The sequence below is a fragment of the Coregonus clupeaformis genome, chromosome 7 (assembly GCF_020615455.1).
Source record: "Coregonus clupeaformis isolate EN_2021a chromosome 7, ASM2061545v1, whole genome shotgun sequence".
Taxonomy (NCBI): Eukaryota; Metazoa; Chordata; class Actinopteri; order Salmoniformes; family Salmonidae; genus Coregonus; species Coregonus clupeaformis.
The window spans coordinates 43,057,416-43,073,606 of NC_059198.1; the positions used below are offsets into that span (position 1 = coordinate 43,057,416).

A 16,191-nucleotide genomic window follows, 5' to 3' on the forward strand; every position below is an offset into this window, starting at 1 on the left:
AGATCGGCAGGTAAGGGTGCTCTCGAGCGGCTAGATGTTCTTTACCATTCGGCCATCAGATTTGCCACCAATGCTCCTTATAGGACACATCACTGCACTCTATACTCCTCTGTAAACTGGTCGTCTCTGTATACCCGTCGCAAGACCCACTGGTTGATGCTTATTTATAAAACTCTCTTAGGCCTCACTCCCCCTATCTGAGATACCTACTGCAGCCCTCATCCTCCACATACAACACCCGTTCTGCCAGTCACATTCTGTTAAAGGTCCCCAAAGCACATACATCCCTGGGTCGCTCCTCTATTCAGTTCGCTGCAGCTAGTGACTGGAACGAGCTGCAAAAAACACTCAAACTGGACAGTTTTATCTCCATCTCTTCATTCAAAGACTCAATCATGGACACTCTTACTGACAGTTGTGGCTGCTTCGCGTGATGTATTGTTGTCTCTACCTTCTTGCCTTTGTGCTGTTGTCTGTGCCCAATCATGTTTGTACCATGTTCTGTGCTGCTACCATGTTGTGCTGCTACCATGTTGTGCTGCTGCCATGTTGTGTTGCTACCATGTTGTTGTCATGTGGTGTTGCTACCATGCTGTTGTCATGTGTTGCTGCCATGCTATGTTGTTGTCTTAGGTCTCTCTTTTTGTAGGGTTGTGGTGTTTCTCTTGTCGTGATGTGTGTTTTGTCCTATGTAATCCCAGCCCCTGTCCCCGCAGGAGGCCTTTTGCCTTTTGGTAGGCCGCCATTGTAAATAAGAATTTGTTCTTAACTGACTAGATAAATAAAGGTTAAATAAAATAAAATAAAATAAATATGTGTTTAGAGCCCAGAGCAGTTTTACATGGACACCAAACGCATGTTTATTTCAAACACTATCTTTAGCCATGTTGTAGCCAACACCATGAACTGGTGAAATAAAACCTTAGTTTGTCATCATCACACTTCCTGCCTACCCCCTTGTGGGAAATGTGTCAGTCTACGAAGTGTGGTTCCACTGTTCTCATCTCTCCATATCACTGTAGCTCAGTTCCCTGATTTGGAACCATGTCATTTGTGAACACTCTCAAACAGTGGGATGAGGCAGTGGCCTGTTTCGAACGGGGGGACTCTGCTGCTGCCCTTGGAACATTTCTGGACATCCAGGAAAAGAACTCCAAAATCTTTTTCAACATTGGCTGTCTACATTTGATCAATAAGAACCTAGATGCAGCTGAAAAGGTATGGCATTTGTTACCAAATTTCATCATTCTTGAAAGACAATCCTCTCTTTCCCTGTTTTACTAAAGAAATCAGACTGCATCTAAGATTAATAGTTACTATCACATTGTAATGACATGTTCTTTTCCCAAAAAGTGCAAGTCACAGAAAAAGGGGAAGTGCCGTTATAGTACACAAAACTTGTGACAGCCTACTATTTCATTGGGAGGAAGTCACTGAGTTTCTTCTGAATATTACGCAGGCTTTCGATGGCAGTATCGGAAAGGATCAACACTTGGCTGTTGCATTCTTTCAAAGGGCATTGACGTTCTACAAAAAAGAGAGGCAAGACAAATCTATCATATTAGGGATGGGTGATTGGATGCATTATAATAAAACATTAAAAACATTATCCCATACTTTCAAATGGTGTGTTAATATGAATAATCAATTCACAGACATACACTCTTAGGAAAAAAAGTTATATCTAGAACATAAAAGGGTTATTTGGTTGTCCCCATAGGAGAACCCTTTGACGAACACTTTTTGTTTCCAGGTAAAACAATTTTGAGTTCCGTGTAGAACCCTTTCCACAGAGGGTTCTGCATGAAACCCAAAAGAGTTCTACCTGGAACCAAAAAGGGTTCTACCTTGAACCAAAAAGGGTTATCCTATGGGGACAGCCAAATAGCCCTTTTGGAACCCTTTTTTTAAGTGTATAGCAGGATAGTGAATGACTTATGGATTTCTCTTCATTTTGCCTGCAGGTATGAGGAGTCTTTTGCTGATTTCCAACATGCCTTCAGGGAGTTGAGGGGGAACCAGCTGATCGACTACAAACCTCTTGGTCTGAGATACAAATTATATGCTTGTGAGGTGAGTCCAGGTAAAGATATGATGGAAGTCTTGCCAGTGTAACAATAATTGGTGTTGGGACAGCAACCTATCCCAACATCACAGTATGTACACGCAGAGAACAATAGCTGCAGTGCATAGGTGGGTGTTTCAATGTAAAGCACTTTGAGATCTGGGGGGAAGTGCTGTATAGCTGTAGTTTTACTACAACAATAACACTTTTTTGTGACTGGTATCACTCCCACAGGTACTGCACAACATGGCGCAGGCCCATGCTCAGCTGGGTCAGTGGGAGAAAGCCAAGGAGACCCTCCTGACTGCTCTGAACCTCAGGACTGAGGGCAAACTCAGCCACATCGACAGAGGTCTGGAGTGCATCTTGGTCAGTGGCCCTTCTCTATTACACCTTTTTCACATTATCATGTTGACCCAAACCATACTGTGCTGGCTTGGATTGTTCTTTTTTATATTGTTCGTTCCAGCACAGTTCCAGCAACTATAGTGAATGAGTAACCAGGCCAGGCAGCTCGGCTCAGTAATGTGAAAAGTGTATTAACATGTAGTTATTATGCATTTTCACTGTGTCTGAGTGTTCAACAAAGTTGGTGATCCTCTGTAAATCCTCTGTTACTCCTATAGAAGCAGAAGCTGTTTGAGCCAGTTGAGGTCCCGGCGAAAGTTCTGTTCAAGCCAAACAAGCATTACGTGGCTGAACTGGAGAAGAAGGATTACCTGGGCAAGGCCAAGGTATCAATTTCATCTCTCTCTCAAAATAAAACATACAGTGCCTATAGAAAGTCTACACCCCCCTTGGATTTCTTCAAATGTTATTGTGTTACAAAGTGGGAATAAAATTAATTTAATTGTTATTTTTTGTCAACGATCTACACAAAATACTTTGTAATGTCAAAGTTGAAGAAAAAGTATATATTTTTTAAAAGATTAATGAAAAGTAAAACACTAATATACCTTGCTTAGATAAGTATTGACCCCCCCTCCCCTGAGTCAATACATGCTAGAAACACCTTTGGCAGCGATTACAGCTGAGAGTCTTTTTGGGTAAGTCTCATAAGAGCTTTGCACTCCTGTATTGTGCAATATTTGCCCATTATTCTGTTCAAAATTATTCAAGCTCTGTCAAGGTGATCATGGCTAGACAGCAATTTTCAAGTCTTGCCCTAGATTTTCAAGCAGATTTAGGTCAAAACTGTAACTTGGCCACTGGGGAACATACACTGTCTTCTTGGTAAGCAACTACAGTGTAGATTTGGCTTTGTGTTGTAGGTTATTGTCCTGCTGAAAGGTAAATTCCTCTCCCAGTGTCTGGTGTAAAGCTGAAGCAGGTTTTCCTCTAGGATTTTGCCTGTGCTTAGCTTCTTTTTATCCTGAGAAACTCCCCAGTTTTTGCCGATGTCAAGCATACCCATACCATGATGCAGCCACCATCATGCTTGAAAATAAGTGTATTCTTATGTTGTGTGTTTTTGCAGTATTACTTTCGTGCCTTGTTACATAAATATGCATGTTTTGGAATATTCGTATTTTGTCATTTACGTCACGTCATTATTGTGGAGTCACTACAATTTGTTGATCCATCCTCAGTTTTCTCCCATCACAGACATTGAACTCTGTAGCTTTTTTAAAATCACCAATGGCCTCATGGTGACATCCCTAAGCAGTTTCCTTCCTATCCTGCAGCTCAGTTCAGAAGGACGACTGCATCTTTGATGTGTCTGGGTGGTTTAATAAGTCATCCACAGCATAATTATTAACTTGACCATGCTTAAAGATGTATTCAATGTCTGAATTGTTATTGTTACGCATCTACCAATCATTGTAGTTGAATCTGTGCTTGAAATGAAATACTTGACTGAGGGACCTTACAGAAAGTAGCCAATTTATACCCCTTGACTTATTCCACATTTTGTTGTGTTACAGCCTGAATTCAAAATGGATTCAATTGTTGTTTTTCTACACACAATATCCCATCATGACAAAGTGAAAACATGTTTTTAGAAATGTTTGCAAATGTATTCAATACATTTCAGCTTTTCATTTTTTATTAATTTGTAAAAATTTCAAAAAACATAATTTCACTTTAACATTATGGGGTATTGTGGGTAGGCCAGTGACACAAAATCTAAATTAAATACATTTTATATTCAATCAATCAATTTTATTTTATGTAGCCCTTCTTACATCAGCTAATATCTCGAAGTGCTGTACAGAAACCCAGCCTAAAACCCCAAACAGCTAGTAATGCAGGTGTAGAAGCACGGTGGCTAGGAAAAACTCCCTAGAAAGGCCAAAACCTAGGAAGAAACCTAGAGAGGAACCAGGCTATGAGGGGTGGCCAGTCCTCTTCTGGCTGTGCCGGGTGGAGATTATAACAGAACCATGCCAAGATGTTCAAAAATGTTCATAAGTGACAAGCATGGTCAAATAATAATCAGGAATAAATCTCAGTTGGCTTTTCATAGCCGATCATTAAGAGTTGAAAACAGCAGGTCTGGGACAGGTAGGGTTCCATAACCGCAGGCAGAACAGTTGAAACTGGAATAGCAGCAAGGCCAGGCGGACTGGGGACAGCAAGGAGTCACCACGGCCGGTAGTCCCGACGTATGGTCCTAGGGGCTCAGGTCTCTCAGTTGGCTTTTCATAGCCGATCATTAAGAGTTGAAAACAGCAGGTCTGGGACAGGTAGGGGTTTCGTAACCGCAGGCAGAACAGTTGAAACTGGAATAGCAGCAAGGCCAGGCGGACTGGGGACAGCAAGGTGTCAGCATGCCCGGTAGTCCTGACGTATGGTCCTAGGGCTCAGGTTCTCAGAGAGAAAGAGAGAACGAGAGAATTAGAGAGAGCATACTTAAATTCACACAGGACACTGGATAAGACAGGAGAAGTACTCCAGGTATAACCAACTAACCCCAGCCCCCCGACACATAAACTACTGCAGCATAAATACTGGAGGCTGAGACAGGAGCGGTCCGGAGACACTGTGGCCCCATCCGAAGAAACCCCGGACAGGGCCAAACAGGAAGGATATAACCCCACCCACTCTGCCAAAGCACAGCCCCCGCACCACCAGAGGGATATCCTCAACCACCAACTTACAATCCTGAGACAAGGCCGAGTATAGCCCACAGAGGTCTCCACCACAGCACAAACCAAGGGGGGCGCCAACCCAGACAGGAAGATCACGTCAGTAACTCAACCCACTCAAGTGACGCACCCCTCCTAGGGACGGCATGAAAGAGCACCAGCAAGCCAGTGACTCAGCCCCTGTAACAGGGTTAGAGGCAGAGAACCCCAGTGGAGAGAGGGAACCGGCCTGGCAGAGACAGCAAGGGCTGTTCGTTGCTCCAGAGCCTTTCCGTTCACCTTCACACTCCTGGGCCAGACTACACTCAATCATATGACCTACTGAAGAGATAAGTCTTCAGTAAAGACTTAAAAGGTTGAGACCGAGTCTGCGTCTCTCTCACATGGGTAGGCAAACTGTTCCATAAAAATTGAGATCTATAGGAGAAAGCCCTGCCTCCCGCTGTTTGCTTAGAAATTCTAGGGACAATTAGGAGGCCTGCGTCTTGTGACCGTAGCGTACGTATTGGTATGTACGGCAGGACCAACTCGGAAAGATAGGTAGGAGCAAGCCCATGTAACGCTTTATAGGTTAACAGTAAAACCTTGAAATCAGCCCTTGCCTTAACAGGAAGCCAGTGTAGGGAAGCTAGCACTGGAGTAATATGATCAAATTTCTTGGTTCTAGTCAGGATTCTAGCAGCCGTATTTAGCACTAACTGAAGTTTATTTAGTGCTTTATCCGGGTAGCCGGAAAGTAGAGCATTGCAGTAGTCTAACCTAGAAGTAACAAATGCATGGATTAATTTTTCTGCATCATTTTTGGACAGAAAATTTCTGATTTTTGCAATGTTACGTAGATGGAAAAAAGCTGTCCTTGAAACAGTCTTGATATGTTCGTCAAAAGAGAGATCAGGGTCAAGAGTAACGCCGAGGTCCTTCACAGTTTTATTTGAGACGACTTTACAACCATCATTCAGGCTGTAACACAACAAAATATGGAAACTCTCAAGGGGTGTGAATACTTTCTGAATACACTGTATGGGAGACAGAGGAAGGGCTAGTCATTCAAAAATAAATTAAACCCCTATTATTTCACAAAGAGTGATTCCATATAATTTATTATGTGATTTGTTAAGCCAAATTTTACTTCTGAACTAATTTATGCTTGCTTGCCTAAACAAAGGGTGTGAATACTTACAACTATATTTTAGGTTTTTCATTTTTATTAATTTGTACAAATTTGCAGAATGTCCTTTTCACTTTGACATTATGGAGTATTTTGTGTAGATCAATGACAAAAAATGTAATTAAATATACTTCAATCCCACTTTTTAATGCAACAAAATGTGAAAAAAGTTAAAGGGGTTGTAGACTTTCTATAGGCACTGTATCTTAAACAGGCAAAATGTTGCGACTTTGTAGATGTGTATACAAAATGCATGTCAATTACCTAATTGGATTGAAATGTGCAATTAAAATGTGTTGCTTTAGTTTTTTCTTTAGTTAGATATTTGGCACTTTATCAGTAGGCATTTCATAAAGTATTGTTTCATGTTGAACCTGTTTTATTCTCTATTCTCAGGTTGTTTCTTCCATCGTCTTCCAGGATGAGTTCTCTGGCTTTGCTCCGTTACAGCCACAGGTGAAGTATCATATGATTTGATGTGATGTTTTAATAGTGCCTTAAAAATGATCAACAATTATTATTTTTTACGATCAATTAAAATAAAAACTATCAACAATTAAAATGGAACAATTGATAGAGGAGGAATATTCAGTGTAACAGTGTAATGGGATGTGCTATTTTCTACGGTGAGAATAGGTTGAAGAGGTTCCTACCAGACCAAAGGTGCCTGAAGTTCTGAGGTAAAGTTAATGTGATCTTGATGTTAATTCTAGCAGAGACTGTGGGGCTGGTTTGACACGATTCAATCCGTATCGCGGAAGTTCAGCGTTATAGTGCAATTAAAATGTAAAGTTATGACGGCAATCCATGCTTTGGTTTAGTTTCCCTAGTATTGTTTCCACATCCTAACATTTTAGCATTTGTGGCACAAATCCCTTTCAAGTCATGGGAGCAATATTATAAATGTTCACGCATCATGTCCAAATAATCCGAAAGTATTTTAAATTGATTGTGAAGCTCAACAAAGTCACTTATAAATGTATTGAAAATTATGCGATACAAATGCTAATATCGGTCCCATGACTTGAATGGGATTTGTGGCAAAAATGCTAAAACGTTAGCATGTAGAAACAGTGCCGGATATCAATGCAGGATATCTCTGTCGCCCCCCACAGGGCTCTGGAGGAGGGTGAGCCTCACACTGTCCTCTTTGAGTTTGTCCCTGAGACAAGTGATGAGTTAGCTGTGGTACCTGGCAACATCGTCTTTGTGCTGAACAACGGAGCAGACAACTGGGCATCTGTCATCTTCAATGAAAGAGTATGATTACAAACATTACACTGAAAAAATGCTTTGAATTAAAAATGTACATCTATTGTTCTCTTTATGTGATAGACACTCGGTTGATTACGAGCATCCTTATTCAAAAAATTATACGATGTGTTCAGTTAATTCATTTAACCTTTACATTTTTAGAGGGGGCTTGTTCCTTATAATTTCCTGGAGCGTTTGGAAATAACCTTATCATCTAAGCAAGATCAGGTACATTTCTACCATCTAGTTTGTGTTTTTTCCTCATCACAAGATGGCATTGACTCAAACACCTGTGTGTGTCAATGCTGGGCTATAACAAATTTGAAATCCTTTAAGGTGCAATCCCTAAAATTCTGGTAAAGCATACCCTTCAATTGCTATGTTAATTGATTCCTCCTATGTGGGTTGATTGCTTTCTTGTAGGATGGGACAGACAAGGATGACTCCCCAACGCCACCTAGACGAGAACCACCGACGAGACCTCAGAGAAAATCTGGTAAAGATCTGTTATGTAAAAATATGGAATGAAAGTTGTATAGCTAACGTTTTAATTATTGGCTATGCAACAAATAACTTTACTTTTGGGGGGGTATTTTTGTAACAGCTTTGGCTGCTGAAAATCAGAGCATCGGGGACACAGAAACAGAGGTATGAGAATTATTCAAAATAGATCTCAACACATTATTAAATAAAAAATTTACAGCATGCAATATCCAAAGTAGATACCAATTGTTTATCAGTACTCTATGTGTACAAATTTAAAATATCATTGTACATTTATTTCATTCCCTAGTCTTGCCAGATTGAAGAGTCAAATGAATCTTCACTGTGTGTAGTGAAAGTGCACTTCACATACACCATAGCAATCTGCATGGTGCCTGGACTTCCCTACACAACCATTCTGGAGAAAATCAGTAACAAACTGGGCCTTCCTGCCATGGCAATCACCTTGAGGTATGGCACTGTTTAAACATTAGCTTCAAAACTTTAATTCAACATTCATTACCGTTACAAAACCAAGCTCAGGGTTTTTGTGTGATTTTTCTCAAGCTATGCCCACATAGATTCTGGTAAAATAGTGATTGATGAGGACACGAGGATGGAAGATGTTTGGAGCGGTGTCCACAATGGTCGTCTAACACTGTGGTGTGAGCTCAAAGAGGTAATGTGGTCATACAGTAAGTTGTTTGCTATGTGGACTTTTAAGTTACAAATATAATGGTCAACTCCTAGAAAAAGAGGGTATGGGATATAAAACTTGACTGACAAGACAATTTAGTGCCGACAGATGTCATCATGGGTACTTGTTACCCTTATTTCATGTAATCTACACTACAGGGTATGAGTGAGCAGCTGCAAAGCCAGACTCACCTGATGGCTCTTCATTCCTACGAGTCTTCAACTCCAGAGGACCTTGAGTTCCATCAAGGAGATACCATCTTACTTCTCTCCAAAGGTGAGCAACCAATTTCTCTCATGCAGGGCACCATTTCGACAATGCACAAATCAGTTGTGTCAGTGTTTATTATCCTGTTATTAGATGATATCCTGGATGAGCTGTAACCTACTGTTTTCTTAAAATTCAGAATTTCCATTTTCATTACTTTCTTTTCAGTCAATGAAGACTGGTTTGAGGGACAGTGCAACGGAAAGATTGGCATATTCCCGGCATCCTTCGTTGAAGAAGTTCCCATGAAAGATAAATAATATGATCAGAACAAAAGACTAAGGAACAATGACTTTATCGAGATTGTGGGATTTGTTATTTCTACTTTGTCTTTGTTCAAATCTGGATACCGCCAACCATCATCAAAGAAAAACTTACAGAAGCAGACACAAAGTCCGATTTATACATTTACATTGAGGGAAGGCATTTAGGTCCGAAACGTCATTACCTAAGGACTTTTCTTCGCTAGGCTGATATTTACTGATTTATGTGATGTTATTGTTAAAGTATGAAGTTTCAATAACCGTTTTGGCAGGCACAAATCAAGCATGCCCTGGTTTTCTACGTATTTGAATGTAATGCAGTAGTATGTTTTTAATTATTTGTTATGTGTATGTATCGGACAACAAAAAATGAAGTTTCCTCAGAAAAAATGTAGTTCTGCTAAGTCTAAGTTATTTTCTTATGTCATTGTTAAACAAATTAAACATTGGGTATAGCCATAGACTATTCTGAATTCCAGTGTACAGGAAAACAGCTTTCAGAGCACATTTGATGGTCAGCAATTAATTTCAACTGCGATTGATCTAACACCAATAGTCTATATTGATTTGAATTAAAAAATAAAATCAGACATAACTTGAATATATCTCTTTTGTATATCTCAATTGTGATTTACAGTACATAGAGCAAAAAGTTGTTGAATAAATAATAATAATTATGTGTATTCACAACAGTGATGAGTGCATTTAAGTCCAAGTATGTGGTCTCACATTTTCAAAGTTCTATCTGTTTCATTTAGGGTGCGTTCGTAAATTCGCTCTGGCTATCTACTCCGATTTCAGAGCACTCTCGTCTGAGTGTGCCAGAGCGCAGAATAACTGATGAATTTACAAACGTCGGCAAAAAAGCGTCATTAAATTGTTGCCAGCAGCACAGTTACAGTCACCAATGCTCTGGCTAACATGGAAACAGCTCTGCTAGGGCGAGTAAAATGGTCAGAGTGAGGTGTTCTCTCATTTGTGTCTGGAAGTAGCTAGCAAGCTAGCCAACGTTAGCCAGTTAGCTTGGGTGCTTGACTGCTGTGTTGTCAGAATGCTCGGATCAACCCTACTCCTCGGCCAGAGCGTCCAGTGTGCGCTCTGAACGCTCCGAGAGCGAAACGCTCAGAATTTACGAATGGACAATCTGACAAAGCTCTGAATTTACGAACACCCAGAGCACACTCTGAGCGCACTGGCACTCGAGTTTGAATTTACGAACGCACCCTTAAAAACAGTTAAAGTTATGTTGTACTGTGACAGTCATCACATTCAAAGCACTGCTACACTAGCTGCATATTTCTTGACAGGCATTTTTTGTTGTTGACGCAACTAATCTATAAACCTTTATATTCGTATGCTTCAAGTCTAAGAGATGTTCACAAAAAAGCATAAATAACAGGAAAAGGCTTGCACTTTTCAGTTCTCCCTCCATGACACACTTCAGTGTCGGCGTAAAAAAAAAAGCCTATGTTGACGTGACTTACACGAATATAATGCACCTGATAAAGCTTAGTTATGCAATAATCCTGGTAAGGCCTTAAATTTGTCAGAAGATTGATTACTTAAATTGGAAACTGTTGAGCTATGAAGCAACATAATATATTGATTGATATGTGTAAAAAATGAGCAATGAGGACTAATAATCTGGATGTGATGAGTGCCTTCATGATGAATGGTCCCTGTCAGTCATCGGCTCCTCTTCGTAGGCAATGGCAATGCCTTTCCTTCCCTCTAATGCTTTCACCACCGGTGTTTCTCCCAGTTTCTGCTCCAGTCCCTGCCAGCTACGACCCGCCAGGAACGTGGCTAAAACAAACAGATGAAGGAAATATGAAAATTGTAACTCAAGAAAAGTAATCACTCAACAGCATCTTTATTAATGGTCTTGCAATCCCAGAGTGGAGTTTAAACCCCAACCCAACGGAGCCTGTCACGATTCTGTGAATTTAGCCTAGTTTTAGATATTTATGTCTATTTTTCCCATATATCGTACCAGCTGTGTTAGCATTGGCCACAGTGAGCGTCTGGTTCCGTAGGACGAGTGAGGAGTCGCGTGAGGTAGACACTGGCTCACTGGACGAGAAGTGGGTCGTTCGTAGAGCTCCAGTGATGAGGGAGACATCAGTCTCATCACCGTCCTCGAGGTCGTCAGGGTTCGCCAAGGCCACATGCTTAGATCCACCTACAACAGGTTTTACTATTAGTCTTGATACCTATGGCCTGGTCCCAGATCTGTTTGTATTGTCTTGCCAACTCCTGGCATGATGACATAAACAGATCTGGGACCAGGCTAAGATACGCACAGTACAGCACCATGTCTATTCTTGCTCACAAAACTTTAATTCAGGAACAAATCAATGTCAATCAGATCCTACCTGGAAGCAGATCGCGGAAGTCTGTGACATACTCTCCCGACCATTCCCTGTTTTTGTTGCAGGCCACCTCCATTTCAAAGGGGGTCACGACCGGTTTGTAGAACTCACTGGAGTCCAACAGAGAGTTCTCAGGACATGCGATCAGTACATAAATGTCAATCTCAAGAAAGTTAGCCAGTTTGGCAACATTCAGTTTCCCCATGGCAAACATGTAGCTCTTTTTCCCAGCTCTGTGGATGGTTTCTTTCAGCTGCTCGATGATAGTGAGGTAGTTTGCCACGCCAAGTGTGCCCACAAGAATGCCCACCACACTGGCATCCTTTGCCCTCTCTATTGCGTAATATCGCTTCATCAAAGCTTTGTTGATACTGATCGACTCAGTCCGCCCTGTCATTGTTACAGGGTCAAAAGAGTAGAAAGAGCAGCGGTTCCAAGTCATCATGAAGTTTGTCAAGGTTGCACCTTCGTGGCCGATAAAGAACACACTGTAGTCCTCAACGGTCTGTCCACATTTCAAGACAAACTGCCTTCCGAACTGGTGAACGACTTGATCACCGTTTTGACACTGAGAACTGCTGACATTGTGTTGTCCATATCTTTGTCCGTGACTGTAGCAAAGTTCTCCGTCCACGTGAAGGGTTGAGGCGGCAATGTTCGGATACTCAGAGGACAGTAGTGCCAGAAGATCGTCTGAGGAGAGACATTATCATGCTATAAATCAGTATTAAGTAAGTTGCTAAAATGTGTTGAAACACATATCTCATTTTAATATATTTCTAAAACTATGCCGCAATGCAACCTGAGGAAAAAAGTATAAATCGCTCACATTCCTTTGTAAGGATATCACAAACTCAAAGTTTCCAGTCTTAAAAAACATTCACACAATGGGACAAATGGGACATACGTCATTGTGTGAAGCTGAGAGGCTTACCATTAATGTGAGCATAGTTGACATCGTACAGGAGGATGACGTGACTCTGTCTGTCGGGGTAGAGCTCTCTGAAGGAGGAGGCACACGTCTCCAGGACCACAGGTCTCCTCTCAAAGACGTACATCAGTGGGAGTCTTCTGGACGGGCTGAGACAAGCCCTTCCGTAGTGCACAATGCAGTCTGCGCCCACATGCTCCGCTGCAACTTCATCCACACAACAACTGGAAATATCAAGAGTATTGACAATAAGGTTATAGTGATGAATCTCAAATTATTAAAACAAATAATGGCAATGGTGATTCTGGCCAAACGAATGCTTGCAAATGCACTAGTCTCATTCAATAAGATATAATTAAATAAGTTGAAATTTCTATCAATTTCATGTTTTTGATAACGACACAAAAATGTTTTCCTACCTGCCATAGGATGTGTCTCCAAGGATGAATAGTTTTGCTTTGGTTCCCTTCTCTATCTCTGCAGCAATTGCTATTGAATCAACCAGCACCTCATCTGGAAATTGCAAGGCAACCTAAAGCACAAATTATTCATAACTAGCCTACACACACACACACAAACTGTTATTCAAGTGACAATTTATGTAGCTAGTTAGCTAGCAACTGCGTTGTTGGATCCTCATACCTTTTTGAACTGATGATCGTTGATGAAATGGCATGTCTCCTTGATCTGATAAAGCTCATCTAGATTCCCAGAGTGAACATTCTTCTCTGATGTCACGCCCAGCACGCGCTGAAGAACCAGCTCACTGTTGGTGCTGAATGCATCCGTCATTGTAACATCTAGGAATAGAAAATAGCTAGTGGAATTAGCATCTCATCCCAAGGACCACACAATCACCGGATGCACTTTGTTAAAAATGTAGCAAGATGATCATGAAGGCTCAATATGCATTTCCTCGTCTATGATAAATGCTACTACAACAAAACATGGAATTTCTGCTGTGTATCTGCAATTTATTATGTGTCGATACAGGCTACTGTATGCTAGCTACGTGCTAGCTAGCTCGTAAATGATGACCCAACGTGATGTCAAATTAAATATTTTAGAGAGGTGACCCAGGCATAGGCAGTATTGGGTGCAAGTTTCTCATAAAGACCACCATAATAAAGTATTCGTTAAATCAGATAACAAACTACGATAAATTGCATTATACCTGACAGGCTAAGCTTACCGATGTAAACACACGTGTAGGACCACAGGAAATAACTTCCGGGTTGTTTCTGTCACATTTCACAATAAAGGTCCCCTGTGCAAAGATGATTATTCCTCTGGGATAGTAAATAATCATTATAAAAAAACAAGTCTGATATGGGCAAAATTATCTTTTATATACTTAAGTCATACTTAAGTGATGCTTTCCTTCATACAGTTTTACAATATCTTGTCATTAAAAACATCCATTGGTCTGTAGAGAAATTGAATGTGTGTTCAATGACTCACCAGAGTCCCCTAGTATTTAAACAATTGAGTTAGAATATGGAGCTGCATCATAGCAAGTTTCTTTACTGTGAATACATAGCCAGAAATGCACACTTTGGACAGTATTGCACAAATATCGATGAATTTCTACAGCATACTCAAACACAAAATACACAGGTTTCTTACTGAACAGTGCATGAAAATAATGCATTAATATAAATTGCAATATGTTCATATCTGTTGTCAAGATCCTATCATAAATAACTTTTCATTCATTTTGTAGGGTACTCTGTAATATGAAAACACACCAGACAAATTACAAATACAGGAGATAGTTAGACAATGCAGCTTTCCGCATTTCATGGTTTGGTCCTCAAACTAGACATTTCAATGTCAATACACATCCAAGCATTTTCTCTGCTTGCTTTTCATGTCATAGGCCAGTGGTTATTTGGTCCTATAGTTTCTGACTTTTATCAAACACAAAATGGTGGCAGCGACCTTCCGTCCAAATGGGTTCTTTTTTAGCTACAGTGGTACAGATGACCAGCTCTTCCTCTACTCACCGGTTTCTCATCCAGCTGCGATAGAATCCGAGAACCACAGTGAGACAAATGAAGACTGAACCTGAAAGACATGGGAGGAGTCCATCAGTCAGAACTTGTTCATCGCCTATGGCCAAAAGTGACGTTTAGTTGACCAAAATCAGAGATAGACAATTAGTAGGACTGAGGAAATATCAGTAGTTATAGCTGATATCCTATTTCATTCGAGGGCCACAGTATGTTATCCAGAATTTATAGTATTGCACTTCCCATGTGTATTTTTATTGAGCAAATGAGAAAAGACAATAATCCATGGATACAATTATGCAGGAGCGCAACTTTCACTGGGGACAGGGAGGACATGTCCCCCCCACATTCTGAAATTGCATTTTTGTCCCCCTCCCCACAGTTTTATCATTGGAATGTGATACAACACGAGGCAACATGTGCTTTAGGAACATGCGGACGCCTCCGAGCGGTCGGGTAAGCTGTTTGGAGTGTTTATCCGACTGGATAAAAAATATATAAAACTCAGCAAAAAAAGAAACGTCCTCTCACTGTCAACTGCATTTATTTTCAGCAAACTTAATATGTGTAAATATTTGTATGAACATAACAAGATTAAATAACTGAGACATAAACTGAACAAGTTAAACAGACATGTGACTACAGAAATTGAATAATGTGTCCCTGAACAAAGGGGGGGTCAAATTCAAAAGTAACAGTCAGTATCTGGTGTGGCCACCAGCTGCATTAAGTACTGCAGTGCATCTCCTCCTCATGGACTGCACCAGATTTGCCAGTTCTTGCTGTGAGATGTTACCCCACTCTTCCACCAAGGCACCTGCAAGTTGGCCCTAGCCCTCACCCTCCAATCCAACAGGTCCCAGACGTGCTCAATGGGATTGAGATCCGGGCTCTTCGCTGGCCATGGCAGAACACTGACATTCCTGTCTTGCAGGAAATCACGCACAGAACGAGCAGTATGGCTGGTGGCATTGTCATGCTGGAGGGTCATGTCAGGATGAGCCTACAGGAAGGGTACCACATGAGGGAGGAGGATGTCTTCCCTGTAACGCACAGCGTTGAGATTGCCTGCAATGACAACAAGCTCAGTCCGATGATGCTGTGACACACCGCCCCAGACCATGACGGACCCTCCACCTCCAAATCGATCCCGCTCCAGAGTACAGGCCTCGGTGTAACGCTCATTCCTTCGACGATAAACGCGAATCCGACCATAACCCCTGGTGAGACAAAACTGCGACTCGTCAGTGAAGAGCACTTTTTGCCAGTCCTGTCTGGTCCTGTGACGGTGGGTTTGTGCCCATAGGCGATGTTGTTGCCGGTGATGTCTGGTGAGGACCTGCCTTACAACAGGCCTACAAGCCATCAGTCCAGCCTCTCTCAGCCTATTGCGGACAGTCTGAGCACTGATGGAGGGATTGTGTGTTCCTGGTGTAACTCGGGCAGTTGTTGTTGCCATCCTGTACCTGTCCTGCAGGTGTGATGTTTGGATGTACCGATCCTGTGCAGGTGTTGTTACACATGGTCTGCCACTGCGAGGACGATCAGCTGTCCATCCTGTCTCCCTGTAGCGCTGTCTTAGGCGTCTCA

General features: G+C 41.4%; 2 protein-coding genes across 4 annotated transcripts; one reads left to right on the plus strand and one right to left on the minus strand.

The window, feature by feature from the left end:
- The first annotated feature begins 974 nt into the window (after positions 1-974).
- LOC121569213 (neutrophil cytosol factor 2-like) lies at positions 975-9,887 on the plus strand. 2 transcript variants are annotated; one of them, XM_041879980.2, is made up of 15 exons: positions 976-1,218; positions 1,460-1,542; positions 1,965-2,073; positions 2,300-2,434; positions 2,692-2,799; positions 6,719-6,778; positions 6,959-7,002; positions 7,438-7,582; positions 7,739-7,804; positions 8,000-8,072; positions 8,181-8,224; positions 8,370-8,530; positions 8,627-8,738; positions 8,915-9,032; positions 9,192-9,887. In XM_041879980.2, the coding sequence occupies exons 1-15, from the start codon at positions 1,045-1,047 to the stop codon at positions 9,281-9,283; spliced, it is 1,524 nt and encodes a 507-aa protein (XP_041735914.1). In that variant the 5' UTR covers positions 976-1,044; the 3' UTR covers positions 9,284-9,887. The 2 variants fall into 2 exon arrangements, with proteins under 2 accessions (XP_041735916.1, XP_041735914.1); XM_041879982.2 differs by lacking the exon at positions 9,192-9,887 and having other exon boundaries at positions 975-1,218; positions 8,627-8,754; positions 8,915-9,007.
- A 549-nt stretch (positions 9,888-10,436) lies between these two features.
- On the minus strand, positions 10,437-13,818 carry LOC121569212 (2-(3-amino-3-carboxypropyl)histidine synthase subunit 2-like). Of its 2 annotated transcripts, none has more exons than XM_041879979.2 (7): positions 13,782-13,818; positions 13,232-13,389; positions 13,009-13,121; positions 12,593-12,813; positions 11,662-12,351; positions 11,280-11,468; positions 10,437-11,092 (listed from the first exon to the last, which is right to left on the minus strand). In XM_041879979.2, the coding sequence occupies exons 2-7, from the start codon at positions 13,379-13,381 to the stop codon at positions 10,950-10,952; spliced, it is 1,506 nt and encodes a 501-aa protein (XP_041735913.2). In that variant the 5' UTR covers positions 13,382-13,389; positions 13,782-13,818; the 3' UTR covers positions 10,437-10,949. The 2 variants fall into 2 exon arrangements, with proteins under 2 accessions (XP_041735913.2, XP_045077355.1); XM_045221420.1 differs by having other exon boundaries at positions 13,764-13,811.
- Positions 13,819-16,191: the final 2,373 nt, after the last annotated feature.